Source organism: Muscardinus avellanarius (genome assembly GCF_963383645.1).
Source record: "Muscardinus avellanarius genome assembly, chromosome: 2".
In the NCBI taxonomy this organism is placed as follows: domain Eukaryota; kingdom Metazoa; phylum Chordata; class Mammalia; order Rodentia; family Gliridae; genus Muscardinus; species Muscardinus avellanarius.
This window is the reverse complement of record NC_137787.1, coordinates 130,142,231-130,161,133: the sequence shown is the minus strand read 5'-3', so window position 1 is coordinate 130,161,133 and position 18,903 is coordinate 130,142,231. Positions and strand designations below refer to the sequence as shown.

General features: G+C 40.2%; 1 protein-coding gene across 2 annotated transcripts in view; it reads right to left on the bottom strand.

Moving 5' to 3' along the window:
• FRY (FRY microtubule binding protein) overlaps positions 1 to 18,903 on the bottom strand; it is a gene marked incomplete at both ends in the record, with an annotated part of 292,951 nt that overhangs the window by 101,882 nt on the left and 172,166 nt on the right. For both annotated transcript variants that reach the window (XM_080719965.1, XM_080719966.1), the window contains 3 exons: positions 6,393 to 6,564; positions 6,814 to 6,913; positions 16,753 to 16,907. In XM_080719965.1, the coding sequence (XP_080576091.1) occupies positions 6,393 to 6,564; positions 6,814 to 6,913; positions 16,753 to 16,907 (427 nt within the window). The remainder of the gene's footprint in view (positions 1 to 6,392; positions 6,565 to 6,813; positions 6,914 to 16,752; positions 16,908 to 18,903) is intronic.

Here is an 18,903-nt window from a genome sequence, read left to right as displayed (position 1 = left end):
CAAATAATACTATTACTGCCAATCTTACTAACATGTTCAGAGAGGGAGTAGGGGGAGTAAGCTGGGATGCAAAAGAAAATACACCAAGAGCCGTGTACATGTATGTTTGTATCACATTAAACTTCACTGTGACAGGTAACTGCAATCTATTAGTAAAGGTCTATAAAAAGGTGAGATGTGGTTCCCAAGAGGAATCACCCCAGTCTGTGGTATCTACTTGGAACCTGCTGGGCATGTGAAGGGATCTGCAGAGCGCTGTGCTTCACTGTAGGAGATCCGTGTGTCCAGGAGCGCAGCTCTGTGACTGCCGGAGCCAGCTCAGTGTGTTCTCTTTTGCAGTGTTTGATTTTATAATCTGAATCAGCTCTCTATGGATTTAGAAGTGCAACTTAATGTATACACAGTAGGCTCTGAAGTAATTACCTATTTCTCATCTAGTGAAGAAACTGTTTTATCCAAAGGGAAATGAAGAAGCCAGGTCTTGTGTACGTGTGGTTATCAAGGTTGGCACAGAACCTCACTTAGAGCCCTCATAGTTGCTGAATACAGAACAACACGGACGCCAGGAATTACACCAAGAGAATCTGCTGCATCCCCTAAAGTATAACTTTAATTATTTTGGCCCTTTTTCAAATGTTACAATTATAATTTTCTACTTTGAAAAATAGGAATATGTTTAATATTGTATCATAACCACCAAATAGTGGTAAGCTGTTGTGCTTTGCGTGGATCAAAATTTACTCAATTTCTAGGTTTAGACATAATGGCAGATGTAACAAATTGTGATGCTATACATTTAGAATATTATAAAGTTAGAACATTTATTTATTCCCACATACTGGGCTATACATTTTCTAATATGACCCACAGTGTCGGGTATGATGGAGACAGCTAAAATGTACTAAAGAATGTGCTCAGAGACAAGTTATACCAACAAACAACTCTGGGTCAAAGGAGAAAGCGACAAATGACACAGAAAGGCATAAACCGTGGGGATTTGGTGGAGGAGAATGCCTTCTCATTGCAAAAACTCAGGGACAGTTTTATGGCAGAACTGTTCAAACTCTTCTAGAAAGGACCTGAATGTTGAAGAGGGGGGAAAAATTCTAATTAGAGAAAAAGTAGCATTAAAAATACCTATTTTCATACGATGATATAAAAATCTATAGACTTTTAGTCTATAGTTAGGCGATGGTCCCCTTCTAACATATGATTTATTATATGATTTACTTATTGTGCAATTTGACTGTTGGATGCAGGTTCCCAGAGGTGAGGATGTGTGTCCGATGCGTTCCAAGAGTCTACATCAGCATCTGTAGATGATGTAGACATGTTTTTGAAGGGAAAAGAGAAACAAAAACGCCACAGGTATGGGAACAACTCTATAATCATCCCCCCAGAGACAAATTAAAGACACTGTGAGAAGACATCAGTGGGATGCGATATATGTCCTCTAGCTCCTTTGGGAGAGACCTGAGCAACCTGTCTGGCAGCTTAGGAGTAATTAGGTCATCTGAAATTACCAGGAAAAAAAAATCTCACCACAGAGTTTAAAATAGTACAGGCAGTAAAAATGAGAGGAATCCACTATAGCTTCTTAACTGTTGCATGATATTTATAAAAGTCATCCTCACAAATCAAAATAGCCAAAGGTAAATTCCCAAAGAGAATGTAGAAATGCTTGCAACTCATTATTTGCATATCTTAGCGTGTTTAGCTCGATGGGCCATGTATCTCCTCTTTCCCAAGCTACTGACCGCTCCCATTTTACTAGCTTCTCCATCTTAGTTAGAAATAGGCTCCCACCTTTCCTAATCCCTCAGCCTCCCCTTCTGACTGCATCCTACCCTAGCTCTGGCTTCTGTTTGTTCTTCTTTTCAGAGAGGCTACTGCAATCTGGCTTCTGCGGCCACCTTCCACTGGAAGCTGATTTTCAGTGTCCAATGAACTGTGAAAACCAGAGGGTCATTTTTAGACCTTGTCTTCTGTGGTCTTTCTCATCCATTGGCAGCGGTGGACTGCTCACTCCTTCCCCTAAATCTTCTCATTTCTTAGGTTTCCATGAAACTCATTCCCTGGGTATTTCCCCTCTGCTCTGAACACACCTCCATTCCTTCTCTGCCTCTTGCCTGGTCTGCCAGGTTGGGTGTGAATGTCCTTGCCTGCACTTTCTGCTCTATCCTTTCCCCATCTCACCTGTGTCCTGGACTGGAACCTTCTATTCTTCCTTGATGACGGGAGGTCCTCTGAAACCAGGCCTGTATACACAAGGATGTCCAGCAGAGACCTACACTTAGTAGCTCAGGCTGCGCTCATGATCTTTGCCTGGCCTTGTGACTTCTGTTCTCTGTGGGGTGGCCTTTCTTTTTTGTAGTATCGTGGATTGAACCCAGTGTGTGGCTTTGAACTACAACCTCAACCCTTTTTAGTTTTGATTTTTTTTTTCCCGGTACTGGGGATGGAACCTAGAGGCATTCTACCTCCGAGTTATACTACCAACCTTATTTTTTATTCTTTATTTTGAAACAGGGTCTCCCTGAGTTGCAAAGGGCCTCACTAAGTAGCTGAGGCTGTCTTCAAACCACAATCCTCCTGTTTCAGCCTCCCCAATGCTGGGATTATAAGCGTGTGCTACCATGCCCAGCTGGTTTTGATTTTGGAAAGAGTCTTGCTAAGTTACTGTACACTGGCCTGGCACCTGTGATCCTCCTGGCTTGGTCTCCCAATACTGGGATTACAGGTGTGAAAATTTATGAGAGGGCCTCACCTACACCATGCCCTGCACCTGTCAACGCTTCTTAACTGGTCTCTCTCTAGAGTGGGTGTTTTCTAATCTACCCACACTTCAGCCCATCTTTTTTTTTTTTTTTTTTTTTTTAAATGCATGCTGAGCTTGCCACCCTCTCTTCTTTGAAACTCTTCAGTGGTTTTCAAAACCCAAGCTCACTTAGATGCACTTTTTCCTCACAGGGCCCTAAAGGGGGCCAGGAACACATATAGATGATTAATGGTCAGCAAACTTGTTAATGTATAATACGAGGCCTTCAAAGACGTGACCTCTGCCTCTCCATCTGCTCAAGCCTGTTTCTAGCTTCCTCCCTTCCCTGCAGGTTACGGCAGCCACACTGGCCTCTAGATAACCTCCCACATGCACCGTGCTTTTACCCCTCTAAGCCAAACCACATGCTGTTCTCTTGGGCTGTAGCATCCACTGACTTTTTGTAGGCTTTGCTAATTTCTTCTCTGCTTTCAAACTGCAGCTTGGGCACCAACTTTTCCAGGAATTTTTTCCCGATACTCTTGGCTGAGTAACTGATTACTTACTCGGCTTCCATCTTGTGCATTAGGTATACTTTAAAAAAAAATGCATTTGTGCATCATGACTGAACATCTGTCTTTATTTTTAAACTCTGGACCTTTTAGAGACAACTTTATTGATTTCTGAATTCCTAGGACCTGGGCATAGGTGAATGCCTAGTCCCTGGTATATAGGTGACACTTAAGTCTTGGTTGAAGGAAATAAAAATAAATTTTAATTTCCAAGGAGAGAATACATTTGCCAACACAGTTTTTGTTGAGTTTCTCCATTGTTTCAGGTACAATAAAGTGGTGCAACTAACTCTACCTGAACTCAATGGCAAAGTCTGCACTGGAGAGGTCAATTTTTTTTTTTTTGGCAGGTTTGGAGATGGAACCCAGGCGGATTTGACCTCTGAGTTACACCCCCTGCCCTATTTTTTATTCTTTATTTTGAAACAGGGTCTCACTAAGTAGCTGAGGCTGTCCGCGAACTGCGATCCTCCAGTCTCAGCCTCCCAAATGCTTGGATTACAAACGTGCGCCACCACGCCCGGTTGGCATTCTACTTCTGAGCGACACCCTTAGCCTTATTTTTTATTCTTTATCTTATTTTATTTTATTTTTGTGGGTCTGGGGATGGAACCCAGAGGCATTTGACCTCTGAGCTACACCCCCTGCCCAATTTTTTATTCTTTATTTTGAAACAGAGTCACACTGAGTTGTGAAGTGCCTCACTAAGTAGCGGAGGCTGTCCTCGAACTGCAATCCTCCGGTCTCAGCCTACCAAATGCTGGGATTACAAGCATGAGCCACCATGCCTGGCTTTATTTTTTATTTGAAACAAGGTTTCACTGAGTTGCTGAGGCTGGCTGGGAACCCATGATCCTTCTGTCTCATCCTATCAAGTACTGGGATTACAAGCATGAGCCAGCACACCTGGCGAGAGGTCAGTTTTAAGTTAGATTTTTAAGAAATACTGGAAGTCAGGGAGAGGGGGAGGAAGTTAATTCCAATCATTCTTTTGTAGAAGTATTTACAAGAGGACCTAGCATGTTGATGAGAGGTTGAGATGGGAATAGAGGATTCCTGGGCGAAAAGGCAGAAAGCAAGTAAAGAGAAGAGGTTTTTAAAAACAGGTTAGAGCCGGGCGTGGTGGCGCACGCTTGTAATCCCCACGCTTGGGAGGCAGAGACAGGAGGATCGCGCAGGTTCAAAGCCAGCCGTGTGCGCTGGCTTAGGAGACCCTGTTTTCAAAAAAAAAAAAAAAAAATGTAAAAATAGGTCTGGGAGTGTAGCCCAGAGGTAGAAGGGCTTCCAGGAACCCGAGTAGCACCACACACACACAAAACAAAAACAAAAACAAAAAAACAAACCAAAACAACAACAACAAAAAAACCTGGGTTAGAGAATTCCAGTTCTAAAGTACTGGTGCTGGAGGGAGACTGAACTGGATTTAATTAAGCCATGGCTATTTCCCAGCGATACTGTCTTGAGCAAGTTATTTAACATGTCTTAAGTGTTAGTCACCTGTAAAACAGGATGCTAATGGTGGCATTGTTGTTGATAATACCAATCTAGAACTAGGCCAATCACTTGGTTTTCATTAGCTTATCTGACTCCTCACACCCTATGAAGGAAGGTGAGGAAACAGGGTTCAGAAGTTCTGTGACCTGACCAAGGTCAAACAGCTAGTGAACAGGAGGGCCAAGCAACCTGGCTTCAGAGTCTCTGCTTACCCTCTACTGCACTGGGGTCATAAAGACTAAGCGATAAGCACAATACACATAAAGTGCCTGGTACATAAGAACCTTCAACAAATGGAAACATCATCAGCAACTATTTTCGGACGACTGGGTAGAGAAGTGTGAGTTGAGAAATGCCTTATACATGTGAATTTGCATAGTGGAAGAAATGTAGCCTGTGGAGTGAATTGCAGTGCAGGGAAGGCTTCAGAGGAACTACTCTGAGGCAGTGAAGATGCAGCTGGAGGATGAATCCAAGAGATCATGGTCTGTGCTTCTGTAAGATGCCACAGGAACATGGGTGAAAGGTGAACTGACAAATGCAATTGTGTGTGTGTGTGTGTGTGTGTGTGTGTGTGTGTGTGTGTGCGTGGACTGTCGATGGAACCCAGGGGTGCTTTACCTCTAAGCTATACCCCCATCCCTTTTTATTTTTTATTTTGAAATAGGTCTGGCTACATGGTTGAGGCTGGCCTCAAACTGGGTCCTCCTGTTTCAGCCTCCCATGCACTAGGATAATGGGTATGTGCTACCATACCCAGCTTAAATGCAATTCTTTAAGACTAGATTCTCAGAAAAGTTATTCATGACAAGTGCTCGTAGAAATGAGCCAAAAATCAAACTCCCAACAACTTATATATGTAGCAATACCTAAGCTTCAAAACACAACCATCACTATTACCAACAAACATCTTACAGCAATCACATAAGCAATTTCAGGTGTCATACATTATACTGTGCAAATTTAATTTCTTTGGGAAATTTACATATATAATGTATTTATAAGTACTTTAAAAATCAAGCTAAACATCTTTGCATTTGTCATACGTATGATTATACCTATACTGTTTTATTTATTTTTAATATGCTTTCATTGGTTAATTATAGTCTCACATTATAATGTAAATCAGGTTGACAGTGACACAGATGCATACAACACCTTTACTGTTTTAGATAATCACTTTTTTTTTTTTTTTTTTTGCGGTACTAGGAACCCAGGGGCATTCTACCTCCAAGCTGCATCCCCAGCCCTATTTTTTATTCTTTATTTTGAAACAGGGTCTGAGTTGTGGAGAGCCTTACTCAGTAGCTGAGGCTGTCTGGAAACCACAGTCCTCCTGTCTCAGCCTCCCAAATGCGGGGATTACAAGCCTGCGCCACTGCGCCCAGCTAGATAATCACATTTTAAATATATTCTAGAAGCTCTTTCATTTGTAAATGGATTTAGCCCATGGCAATTGTGATCTATACATGTAGCATCAATTTTGGCTCTAAAATTACAGTAGAATTTGAAAAGGACAATGACTTAGAAGGCATGGTCGCACGTGGGTGCTGAATATTGTGTGGTACCTGAGAAGAGTGGCAGTGTGAGCTCAGGGTACATCCTGGCCAGCTCACAGGACAGGAGCGCCAGCGACACACTGTACAGCGGGGGCAGCGGGCCGTGTGTTCCATAGAGAATACTGCCGGGTCTCTGCTCAGCAACTTTCTTCGAGTATACAAAAAGCTTTGCTTCAAGAATCTATAAAGAGGAAAGTAAGAAATGGTATGAAAACACGTTAGTGGGCATCCCAGGAGCATTTATAAGTAGTAACAGAACTAACTAGTGCCTATTTTAATACAGAATTAAAGGCAAAACATCAGTTAATTGACAGGTGTATAGGAAATTGTTTTCTTGCTCTTCATACCTACCAATGATGGACAGACATACTAAATGCTCAAATTCTGTGTTCAAGGCTGGAAATTTTCCATGCCAGTAAATGATACATGCCTGCATGAGCTGCATGGAGATTTCATAAATCTCTCTGTTGGTGTCAGAGGCCTTGAACAGAACAAGGTTTAACAACGTCACTATGTCGAAGGGATAGTTCCTGAAAGACAAAGCCAAAAAACGCAACATAGTTTATTAGACGGGCTGGCTTATAAACTATCTTGATGGATCATTACCTCTTAAAATCCTATGTGGTACACTGTCATCAGCCACGTAGTAGTGGCATTCCCTTGCCTCCTGACTCTTTTACCTCTTTCTTTTGCTATTTATTAGTAGGTGAAGGAAAATGACACTTTTTATTAAGTGGAATTTTGTGACACCAGGGCAAAACACTAAAATTATCTATCTGATGGAATAGATTTTAATGAAAATCAAATACAAATGGAAAGGGCAGGAGAAACAGTGTTTCTAAGTTTCTCAATAACTCATTGAATTAATATTTTTATTTAACCTATCTAAATCTATTAAGTTGTGGATAATTATTAGGAACAATGTGCAAAGCACTGATGCTGTAAATTCCTAAGGCTGGTTTAGAGTGTAGTTAAGGTGCCAAGCTTTACATTTTGGTTCTAATGAGCATCATGGTGGGAGTCCACTGCACGAGACTGAATCCTGACGAGGGACACTGACTTCATATGTGGGCTCAGGGAGGCTTTTCTGAAGAGGAAACTGAGTCTTGAAGCACCTGGTGACATTAGCCAGGCAGAAGAAGGGGTAGAACAGGAAGTGTTCTAGGCAGAAAGAAAAGCATTTTGAAAGGTTACAAGGATGGACACCCTCTGTAAGAGGACCCTCTGTAAGCAAGACACCCTCTGTAAGAGGAAAGATTCTGTGTGTAGTGGAATGAAGGAGAGAATTAGTGGAGGAGAAGGGCCTGGGGCTAGGGCAGAGGTGGGTGTAGATGATGACCAGCTGATGAACTTTACCTTAAACGTTTTAGAGAATCACTGCAAGATTTGTGGTAGGAGAGGGAGGAACGATGTTAGTTTTTGAAAAATCACTCTGGCTGCTGCAAGAAAAGTGGATTTTAGGGTCCAAGAGTAGAAGACACTTATAAGAATATTAATGGAAACTGCTAAGAGCTAAATCATGGCAGGGAGAGCAGAGATAGAGAAAAGAGTTGAGATGGAAAGCGCCAAGGAGATAATATTAGCAAGACTTGGTGATTGATTGTGTGTGGGAGATGGAGAGGGAGAAATAGGAACACAGAGGATAGATTGTATGGCAATTAGCAATTTAACATGGCATGGCATATCATAAATAACCACTCCTGTGATGAATGGTTATTTCATCATACATAATAGTGTGCCACCCAGATCTTCTTTCAGGATTAAGGCACTCAATGCTCCCACTGAAGTGTTGGCAGCTGATAGCACTGAGCTGAGACTGCTTCAGAAAGACCAGCATATAGAGCTACCTGTTAAGGTCATGTCTGTTCCCAGCAGCAGCCACTGTGGGGCTGACTGAAGTGTTTTCATCTCTACCAATACCAGCTTCCTTCACTCACCCACAGCCATAAACCCTAATGGCACTCCTAATAAACCTCCAGAACTCAAAGCAGGTTCCCCATCTCAGAATCTGTTTCCTGGGGACTCCAACCTGATATATAGTGATAGACATTTAGATCATTCTCAATTTTTCAACATTATAGTGCCACAAACAGTAAATATGCAAATATTACTTTGAAAAAAATTCCTAGGAGAGATCATGAAGCCTCAAAGAGCACATTTAAAATTTTAGTAGCTACTGCTCTATGAGCTTCCAAAATAGCTTGACCTATTCAAACTTTAAAATTATTACTTTTCCAGAACTTTTATTTTTACTTTTTTGGTGTTGGGGATTGAAACCAGACTCATCCATGCTAAACATACATTCTAAGCTATGCCTCAGTCTTTATTTTTCTTTTCTTTTCTTTTTCTTTTTTTGCTGTACTGGAATTGAACCCAGAAGCATTCTACCTCTGAGCAATACCCCTAGCCCTATTTTATTTATTCTACTTATCTATTTATATTGAAACAGGGTCTCACTAAGTTGCTGAGGCTAGCCTTAAACCTGTGATTTTTCTCTCTTAGACTCTCAAGTACTGGGATCAAGTATGTCACATACCTAGTTTCAATTTGTTTTAAATGAACATAGGTTGGTGTATCTAATGGGAAATTAGGGAAAGCCTGTATATGATGGTGGTGATGATGATGATAATGATAGTGTTGTTTGTTTGTTGTGTGTGTGTGTGTGTGTGTGTGTGTGTGTGTGTGTATGATGATGAATGATGGGTGACATTTATGTTACGATATGCTTACTTTGTGCCAACTACTGGGCCAAGGCCTTGATCTAAATTTGCTATTTAAATGAGCAAAAAGCCTGAGAGGCCTTGATAAGTACTTGCCTGGGTTCATGTAGGAGGGATGGAGCCTAGACTCTCAGGTATGTCTGACTCCAAAGAATTTAAGCTTTTACTCACAGCATTTTGAGCCTCTTAGACTGTCCTGCATGGGCAGCCGATTTGGAATCTTACAAAGGCAGATTCTGGAGACAGACCTTTTTGACTGTGGAAGCAGAAAGTAGACTCCCTCTGAACCTTGCAGGAACTAGGATGCTTGAGCCACACCACTATCTTCCCACACTAGAACTTAACACGCATACATATGTACATATAAGAGCACTGGGAAATATTTTCAAGTCATTGGGAATTTAGAAGTGGGAAAGGGCTAGACAAAGCCTCCCTCTTGTACAGGGCCATGCACTCAACCATGTAAGTGGAGCATTCCCTGAGTTGTTTAAGACTGAGCTTTAAAATTTACTGAACAGCACTGAGAAAATCAGAAAAGAATCAAAGAAACACAGTAGGATTTCAAATGAGGAAAAGAACACAAAAACATTTATACCTAGATCTTTAATATAGGCATAGAAATGGAATCTAATATGTTCCATATTAATTATTCAACACAGGCAGTATAAGGGTTAAAAGAGAAACAAACACAGTTCAATTGTGATACTACAGAATAAAAACCAAATGATACAACACATGTGAAAGGTAGGTACTGCACAGAAATTAAACAAGATATAAAACTATGTAGAAATAAGAGATTTTTAAACAGTTGGACCATGCCCACTAGCTTGGCTTACCCAGACTTAAATGACAAAGCTCAGGATGCCTTTGAGACAGTCTGAAGAGAATCAGATTTTGTGGTTGATAGAAGGGATCACTTTATAGCACAGAAGAGACCACCTTCCCCCTCCAACAGCTAGTGAATACTAACAGTGCTCATAGTGCGCTTCCCAGGTACAAGGTTAGTTTAAGAGGTTGGTTTTATCTAATCCTTACTCCTCTTTTCACTTTCATTTTACAAATGAGTAAGCATTTATAGTAACTTGCTCAAGTGCACACAGCATGATTAGAAGCAGAGAGAGAATTTGAATCCAAGAGTCTGTTTCAAGAGTCCAATTTCCCAAACTCCAGTGTGCTCCTGAAACATTCCATCTGGCTGTCACAGCCAAATAAGGTTATTACTCCTTAGGAACTGTGATCAACACTCATAAATCACCAACTTTCCTTGTCTTCCTTGTTGATAGATGATATATTCCCTTAAGAAATGGGTACTTTTTTTTTTTGGTGCTGAAGGTTGAGCTCAGGGGCACTCTACCTCTGATCTACATGCCCAGACATATTTTTAATTTTTTTTAAATCACAGAGTCTCACGAAGTTGCAGAGGGCCTTTCAAGTACTAAGATAACAAGTATGCACCATCATGCCTGGTGTGCACTCACTTTTTAAAATTTTTTTAATTTAATATATTTTTATTGGTGCATTGTAGTCAAACATCTCAGTGGAATACAAGACTTGTGAGGATATACAAACACACATCATCCAATTAGCCTTTATCCAATCCCCATCCCCTTTCCTCCTTCTGCCTCAATCCCATGCTTGATTTAGTGATTAACTTTGATATATTTGTTTACGTACATCATGGGCTTTAAAGAGATTCCATCTTCCCCCCTCTCATCCCCTCTGATTAGTCACCTTAATTGTTCCTCCATAGGGCCCTTTCTTCAACTAGATTTCCTCCTATTACCCATTTCTTTCTGGCTTTGGCATATTAGAGAAAGCATCTGATTTTTTATTTTCTGTGGTATTTCTCTGTGGATGCCGCATTGTACATTCTGAACCCACTCTTGAAGGCCCCGGCACCGGCCTAGCCACCTGGCAGACTTTGATCCTGGCCTTGCTGGCTCCAGTACCAGCCTTGCCTCATGGCAGGCTCCGATCCTGGCCTCACTGGCCCCGGCACCAGCCTCACCCCATGGCAGGCTCCTATCCAGGCCTCAGAGGCCCCAGCACTGGCCTTGCCTCACCGCAGTCTTCAATCCTGGCCTCACTGGCCCTGGCCCCAGCCTCACCCCTCGGCAGGTTCCAATACCAGCCTCGGGGGCCAGCACTGGCCTTGCCTCATGGTGGGCTCCAATCCTGGCCTCCCTGGATCTGGCACTGGCCTCACCCCTTGGCAGGATCTGATCCTAGCCTTGGAGGCCCCAGCACTGGCCTTGCCTCACAGCAGGTCCGATCCCGGCCTTGCTGGCCCTGGCACCAGCCTTGCCTTAAGGCAGACTCCTATCCTGGCCTTGCTGGCCCCAGCACAGGCTTCACCACATGGCAGGCTCCTATCCTGGTCTCAGAGGCCCCAGCACCGGCCTTGCTTTGCATCAGGCTCAGGTCTCTGTTACTATGAGCAGGTCGTCTACAGATGTTCCCTTTTTAATTCCTTTCTTTTTTTCTTTTTTTTTTTTTTTTTCCTTTGGTGGTACTGGGGTTCCTGGAAACCCTTCTACCTCCGAACTACACTACCAGACCTATTTTTCTTTTTTTATAGTTTTATGTGGAAACAGGGTCTCTTAAGCCAGCGTGGCTGACCTTGAACCTGCGTGATCCTCCTGTCTATGCCTCCCAAGCGTGGGGATTACAAGTGTGCGCCATCACTCCCAGCGTTGTGCACTCACTTTTAAGAATTGAAATTGTCTAGGCTTGAATTAAATGAGGCAAGACTTATAGAGGAGTTCAGGTGAAACAAACATAAAATGACAAATCAACATAAAAAGAAAATCAATATTCTGTGTGTGTGTGTGTGTGTGTGTGTGTGTGTGTGTGTGTGTATGGACTGGGAATGGAAACCAGGGGCTTTCTATCTCTGGGCTACATTCCCAGATCTATTTTATATTTTATTTGGAAACAGGGTCTCAGTAAGTTGCACAGAGCCTCACTAAGTAGCTGAGGCTGGCTTTGAACCTGTATGATCGTCTCTCTTGTCTAAGCCACTCAAGTACTGGGATTATAAATGTGCGCCACCACACCCGGCTTCCAATGAAATTCTTTAAAAATCAAAACTTTGATCTTACATGTAGTTCTGGAACATTAAACATATATTAAGATGATGTTAATGAGTCAAAGAACAACAATGGAATTCTTAAATAATTACATGCAAAGACAACTCTCAAGAGTGAAGGTAGTGGCTGGAAAGGGCCTATACTTCTAATGTAGAACAGAGTGCTGACCTTGATTTATAACCTTGAAAAGCCTTTAGTCTTATTCACAAGCTCCTTATCTGTTCCATATTGATATCATTTGCAGCTCAAGATTAAAAAGTACACATGCAGAAATCAAAGAATTGTTTGAACTGAAGCTCCCTGAAAGGTAAGCTCTTTTCTTGTGTGCTAAATTAGAGCCCTGAGCTTCCTTTTGTAATATTTAATTAGATATTCCCATATGTTTTATGAAAAATTCTTCAAAATTAATAGTGTAAACTCTACCATCACTCTTTTTTTTTTCACTTCTGGCCCTATTCCCAAGATCACCAGATCACAGCAGAGCACTGCTATACTGCTCTGACTGGAGACCAGTATGATCATGGTAGACACACACACATGCATGTGTACACATCAAGTCCTTTACTTCTAAAGAAAACAAAGAAGGTAGAGAACCAATTTTTTCCATTATCACAATTGCGAATATAGCGATTAACATATTAACTATGCAAAATGGATAATTTTTTTTAACTTTTTTTGTGGGTTTGGGGATGGAACCCAGGGCCATTTGACCTCCAGGCTATACCCCCTGCCCTATTTTGTATTTTTTTATTTTGAAACCGGGTTTCACTAAGTTGCAAAGGGCCTCATTAAGTAGCTGAGGCTGGCAGTGAACCACAATCCTCTAGTTTCAAGTCTCTGGAATGCTGGGATTACAAGCATGTGCCATTATGCCTGGCTTTTTTTTTTTTTTTTGGTGTGATACTGGAGATGAAATCCAGGGGCATTCTACCTCCAAGCTACACCCCCAGCCCTATTTTTAATTCTTTAGTTTGAGGGTCTCACTGAGTTGTGGAGGGCCTCACTAAGTAGCTGAGGCTAGCCACAAACCGTGATCCTCCTGTTTTAGCCTTCCAAATGCTGGGATTACAAGCGTGTACCACCATGCCTGGCCAAAATGGATAATTCTTTCTTCTAAAACTCAAGGTAGAAAAATGAAATTGGCAAGATTGTTTTTTGAAAAGTTCAATTTTTTAGGTATTTTAAAATCAATTATATGTGGTTCTCAATAAAATAATCTTCTTATAGGTTGTAATATTTCTATAAAAATAAACCGAGCATATGATCATTTTCTACTTGAATGGGGGGTAATTACTTATTTTACAAAAAGTCTTCATTTTAGAAAATGATGTGTAGGATTTATATATAGACAAACAGAAGTTTTGTGTATGATTTTTTTTGACATATCTCAAAAGATAAGGCAACTATATTAGTTTATTTTTATTTTATTTGTGGTATTGGGTATTAAAATCATGTGCATTCTAGCTCCAAGATACACCCCCTAGCCCTACTTCTTCTTCTTTGTTTTGAAATAGGGTCTAAGTTGCAGAGGGCCTCACTAAGTAGCTGAGGCTGACTACAAACCTGTGATTCTCCTGTCTCAGCCTCCCAATTATTGGAATTACAAGCGTGTACCACCACATCCAGCTCTCTTAGCTGATTTTTAGGACAAACTTATAGAAACAAAACACTGGAAATGCTTTGGAAGACAGAAAAGAACTGAAAATATAAAGTGTGAGGATTGCTTCAGTCTCTGTAGGCCTGTTTAGACTATTTGGGCTGAGAATTGTTGAAGAAAGAGAAACTTTAGGCAGTAACTGAAACTTTAAATTCTGAACATATCCTTTAGTAAAAATGGTCTAAAAGACCAAAATAGTTTAGTTTCATGCCTGAACACCTCTACTTGAAGCGCAGAGTCTTGTGACCTAATGTTTTTGTGAGTATATGTATTATTGAAATGAAGACTATGTTGTTTAAGTTATGAAGAATTTTTTGTGTTCCCTAAGGAAAAATACCTAGATGCAGCTGGAGGAATGTAGAGTGGCATTTTGTGAGATGGCTATGTAATGGAATAAATTTGACTATGATAGCTCAAACCAAGTTCACTGGGACAAGGACAGTGAAAGAGGGAAAACTTCATTACTCTTCTTTTTGTCAAAGAAACAGGTCCAGGTCAAATATTTTGAGTATATTTAAAAAAAATTGTCATGTAACAAGACTATTTATAGAGTGTTGAAATATTTGAAATTAAAATAAAACACTCTGGGGAAATATTTTTGTCACAATGATATTTTGGTAATGACCTATAGAAATACATCACTTTGTCTAATACCTATATCAAGAAATAAAAGATGATGGGAAATCAGACAGTTTGGGTTATTGTCATATGCAATAAGCTTTATGGAGATTAAAGTACCTAATAAAAATGTCACTACTGAGATTATGAGTAGTAAAGTCTTTAGACATGAAATGTTACCTACTTAAAAAAAGAAATTATTGCCAGGTGTGGTGGCGCACGCTTGTAATCCCCGTGTTTGGGAGGCGGAGACAGGAGGATCGCGCAGGTTTGAAGCCAGCCTCGCTGGCTTAAGAGACTCTGTTTCCAAATAAAAAAATAGGTCTGGGAGTGTAGCCCAGAGGTAGAAAGGTTTCCAGGAACCCCAGTACCACACACACACACACACACAAAAATTATTTACTTTTATTTTTGTGGTACTGGGGTGGAACCCAGAGGCTTTCTACCTCCGGGCTATACTCCCAGACCTATTTTATATTTTATTTGGAAACAGGGTCTCACTAAGTTGCTGAGAGCCTCACTAAGTAGCTGAGGCTGGCTTCAAACCTGTGTGATCCTCCTGTCTCAGCCTCCTAAGCACGGGGATTACAAGCACGCACCACTACACCTAGTTTACTATTTTTATAAAAAAATAAAAGTCATAAAAAGAAACTTGTGTCTTTAGATAGCACACTCATTTTGGGTATGGAAACAATACTGGAAACTACTGTTCTTATTTAGACCCATATTAGGTTGAAATATAAAACTAATTCACTTTTATTATCTTGATTCAGTAGCTCAAGATAGCTATTGAAAATACAACATTTTAATTAAAATAAAAAATGGACAGTCTATATAAGTCTTTTAGAAAATAAACTTGAGATGCATTCTCCCCAATTTTTTATTTTTGTTTTGTTTTTTGTGGTACTGGGGTTCCTGGAAGCCCTTCTACATCTGGGCTACACTCCCAGACCTATTTTTTATATTTTTATTTGGAAACAGGGTTTCTTAAGCCGGCATGGCTGGCTTCGAACCTGCGCGATCCTCCAGTCTGCCTCCCAAGCACGGGGATTACAAGTGTGTGCCCCCACGCCCGGCATCCAATTTTTCAATATGTAAAGTCTTTCTTAGGAATAGTTCATACAGTTTGGGGAATCTTTATCAGCCTTTTCATCTTAGCTATAAAATTACTTCACTCAAAAAATCAGTGATGAACAGCTTCACTAAATCAGTAATTTACATAATAAGAGCTGTTTTTATTTGTGGTACTGAGGATAGAACCCAGGCACATTTATTTATTTATTTATTTATTTATTTATTTATTTATTTAGCAGTACTGGGGATGAAACCCAGGGGCATTTTACCTCTGAACTACATACCCAGCCTGATTTTTCATTCTTAATTTTGAAACAGGGTCTAAGTTATGGAGGGCTTCACTAAGTAGCTGAGAACCTTGATCCTCCTGTCTCAGCCTCCCCAGTACTGGGACTTCAAGCATGTGCTATCATGCCTAGCAAGGGCTGTCTTTTTTTTTTTTTTTTTTTTTTTGGTGGTACTGGGGTTCCTGGAAGCCTTCTACCTCCAGGCTACACTCCCAGACCTATTTTTTATATTTTTGTTTGGAAACAGGGTCTCTTAAGCCAGTGCTGCTGGCTTCGAACCTGTGCGATCCTCCTGTCTCTGCCTCCCAAGTGCGGGGATTACAAGTATGCGCCACCACACCCGGCAGGGCTGTGGTTTTAAAAGTATAATACTGGGGTGGAGGTATAGCCCCAAGTGGTATAGTCTGTGTTTATTAGCATGAATGAAGACCTAGGTTCAATTCTTAGCAACCTTCCTAAGAAAGTGTAATCTATGATATCTAAGGTGCCACATTTCCTGTGTTTTTTCCCTTTTATAAAGTTTTGGACAAAGGAGACTTAAACATGTTAAGCTGCTTCCTAGGTTTGATTTAGTCCACAGATGGCTGAGGGATTACAGTTCACACCTGCACAAATATTTCTAGATGTTCCATTAACTTCCTTAAAGTATCTTTATCATTTTCAAATTCTGCTCTCCTATGTTACCGTGAATTTCTGGGCAACTCAAAAGAAGAGTACCATAACAACAAATTATTCTCCTGATCAAGAGAGACAAATTAATGCAACGGCAAACATGTATTTTGTCTTCAGGGGACATATAGACCATTTATAATCTTATATGAATTACTCTGTTCAGATAATTGCAAAGCAGTTTTCAATCATTCATATTGTGGAGAGGAGCCTTCATTATACTTGCCATTAACCATTACTTAGAGAAATTCATACCTGCTTCCACACACAGTTGCTATGGCTTTGAAGCAGCCAGATGCAAGTTGGTAGGACCCTGTATAGCAGCGATCAATGGCCCAGTTAAAAAGATTTATTTGATCAGGATTAAGTTCCAGTAGCAAGACAACAACTTCACAGCCAAGTTGATGAACCTGAATATAAGAAGTAACTCAGTTATTCATATGTAAAGCAAGAATGCTCCAGAGAAAGAAACAAGATCAAGCTTAGCCACTATAAATTTGGTACAGTGAAAGTGGAGACTGAGCATTTTTTTTGCTTAATTTTTATGCCACATAGTCTTGATTTTCCAATTTTGAAAAGATGTTGAATACTTTTTGGGAAATGCTTCTATTTTGCATTTAGATATTTCTGAATAATATATATTTGGCTAAAAAACCAAATATGCAAATGGGTATTCTTTATAGAAATTCTTTTAAGGAAAAAAGTCAGAGGACATACAATTACAAAACATACTGTGCAAACCTTACTTACATATATATATATGTGTGTGTGTGTGTGTGTGTGTGTATTTTTTTTTATTTATTTATTTTTTTTTTGTAGGTCTGGGGATGGAACCCAGGGGCATTCGACCTCTGAGCTACAACCCCTGCCCTATTTTTTAATTTTTATTCTTTATTTTGAAACAGGGTCTCACTGTGTTGCAGAGGGCCTCACTAAGTAGTAGCTGAAGCTGTCTGCGAACCCTGATCCTCCAGGATCAGCCTCTCAAATGCTGGGATTACAAGCATGCGCCACCACGCCCGGCACCAATATTTTTTAAAGAGTTTCTTAGAAGAAAGAAATTTAAGAGATCTATTGCATAAGACACTAATGTTAATAGAGATATACTGTATTCTTAAAAATACTAAGAGTACATATTTAGTGTTATCCCCCAAATAATATTTATATGAAGAATGCATTTGGTAATAAGCTAGATTTAACCATTTCGGAATATACATAATAAACATTAGCTGTACATGATGAATACATATAATTTTATATGTCAATTAAAAATAAACAAATAAAAGAAGATAGTTTTAATAGATACATCTTTGTTTTTATTGGTGCAGTGCAGTCATACATCTTAATGGAGAACAAGATGGTAGAGGCACACATACACAATTTCATCATTTAGCCCTTCCTCAATCCCCACCCCATTCCCTCCCCTCCCTTCCCATGTTGGTTTAGTGACTGACTTTGATACGTTTGTGAATGTAAATCATGTACAGTATGGGATTTCCCTGTCTCCCCTCCCATCCCCCCAGTTAGGTCGCCTTATTTGCACATCTATCATTTCTACTTCATCCAGAGTTCCTCCTATGACCCATTTTCTCCCTAGCTTCACATATTAGAGAGAGCATCTGATTTTTTACTTTTTTGTAACTGGCTAATCTCATATCACATAATGAAATAGACACTTCTTAATCAGAGGCTTTCATATGAAAAAAAAAAACCCACTATACTGGATAGAATTAAGAGGATACTTAATTGAACATTCCTGAAGCTGCTGTCAAATACTGACTGGTCATCACAGTGAACATCCACTTTTATCCAGGAGAAGCCTGGTGCCTGGAGGCTGTCCCCTCTCATAAACTAACAGCTCCCCATGCATGTGGAAATTGAATCATCTGGCTTTTTTGTTTACTTACAGGATTTAGATTAAGAGCTACCAGAATAGATAAGCATCTTCAGCCTACTTCCTCCTCCCACTCCCTTCTATAATTTGCAGGAGATAAAAGCTGATGGTACTATTGCAAAGCACTTGAAAATAAAATTTTATTCTAAAGTTGGATGGACTTGGAAGAATATCAGCAAGTCTTTGTTGTGCTTTAGAAATTTTATATTGGGGTCTAAAATGTATAGATAGTAAATAAGTATATTTATAAACTAATGAGTTTATAATAGGTGTATACTTAACTGAACATGCTAGTGTGACTGCAATTGACTCAGAACCAGAATATTACCAGCACCATGAAGACCCTCCTTGGATACTGAATCACCAGCATCTGTCTCTTCCACAGAAGCAACAATATCCTGACATCTAGCATCATTAGTTAGTTTGGTTTCTGGATGCTATATAAATGGAGTTATATGGTGTATAATTTTGTCTCATGTGTTTTTAATTTGAATTTCCCTGACATAACAGTC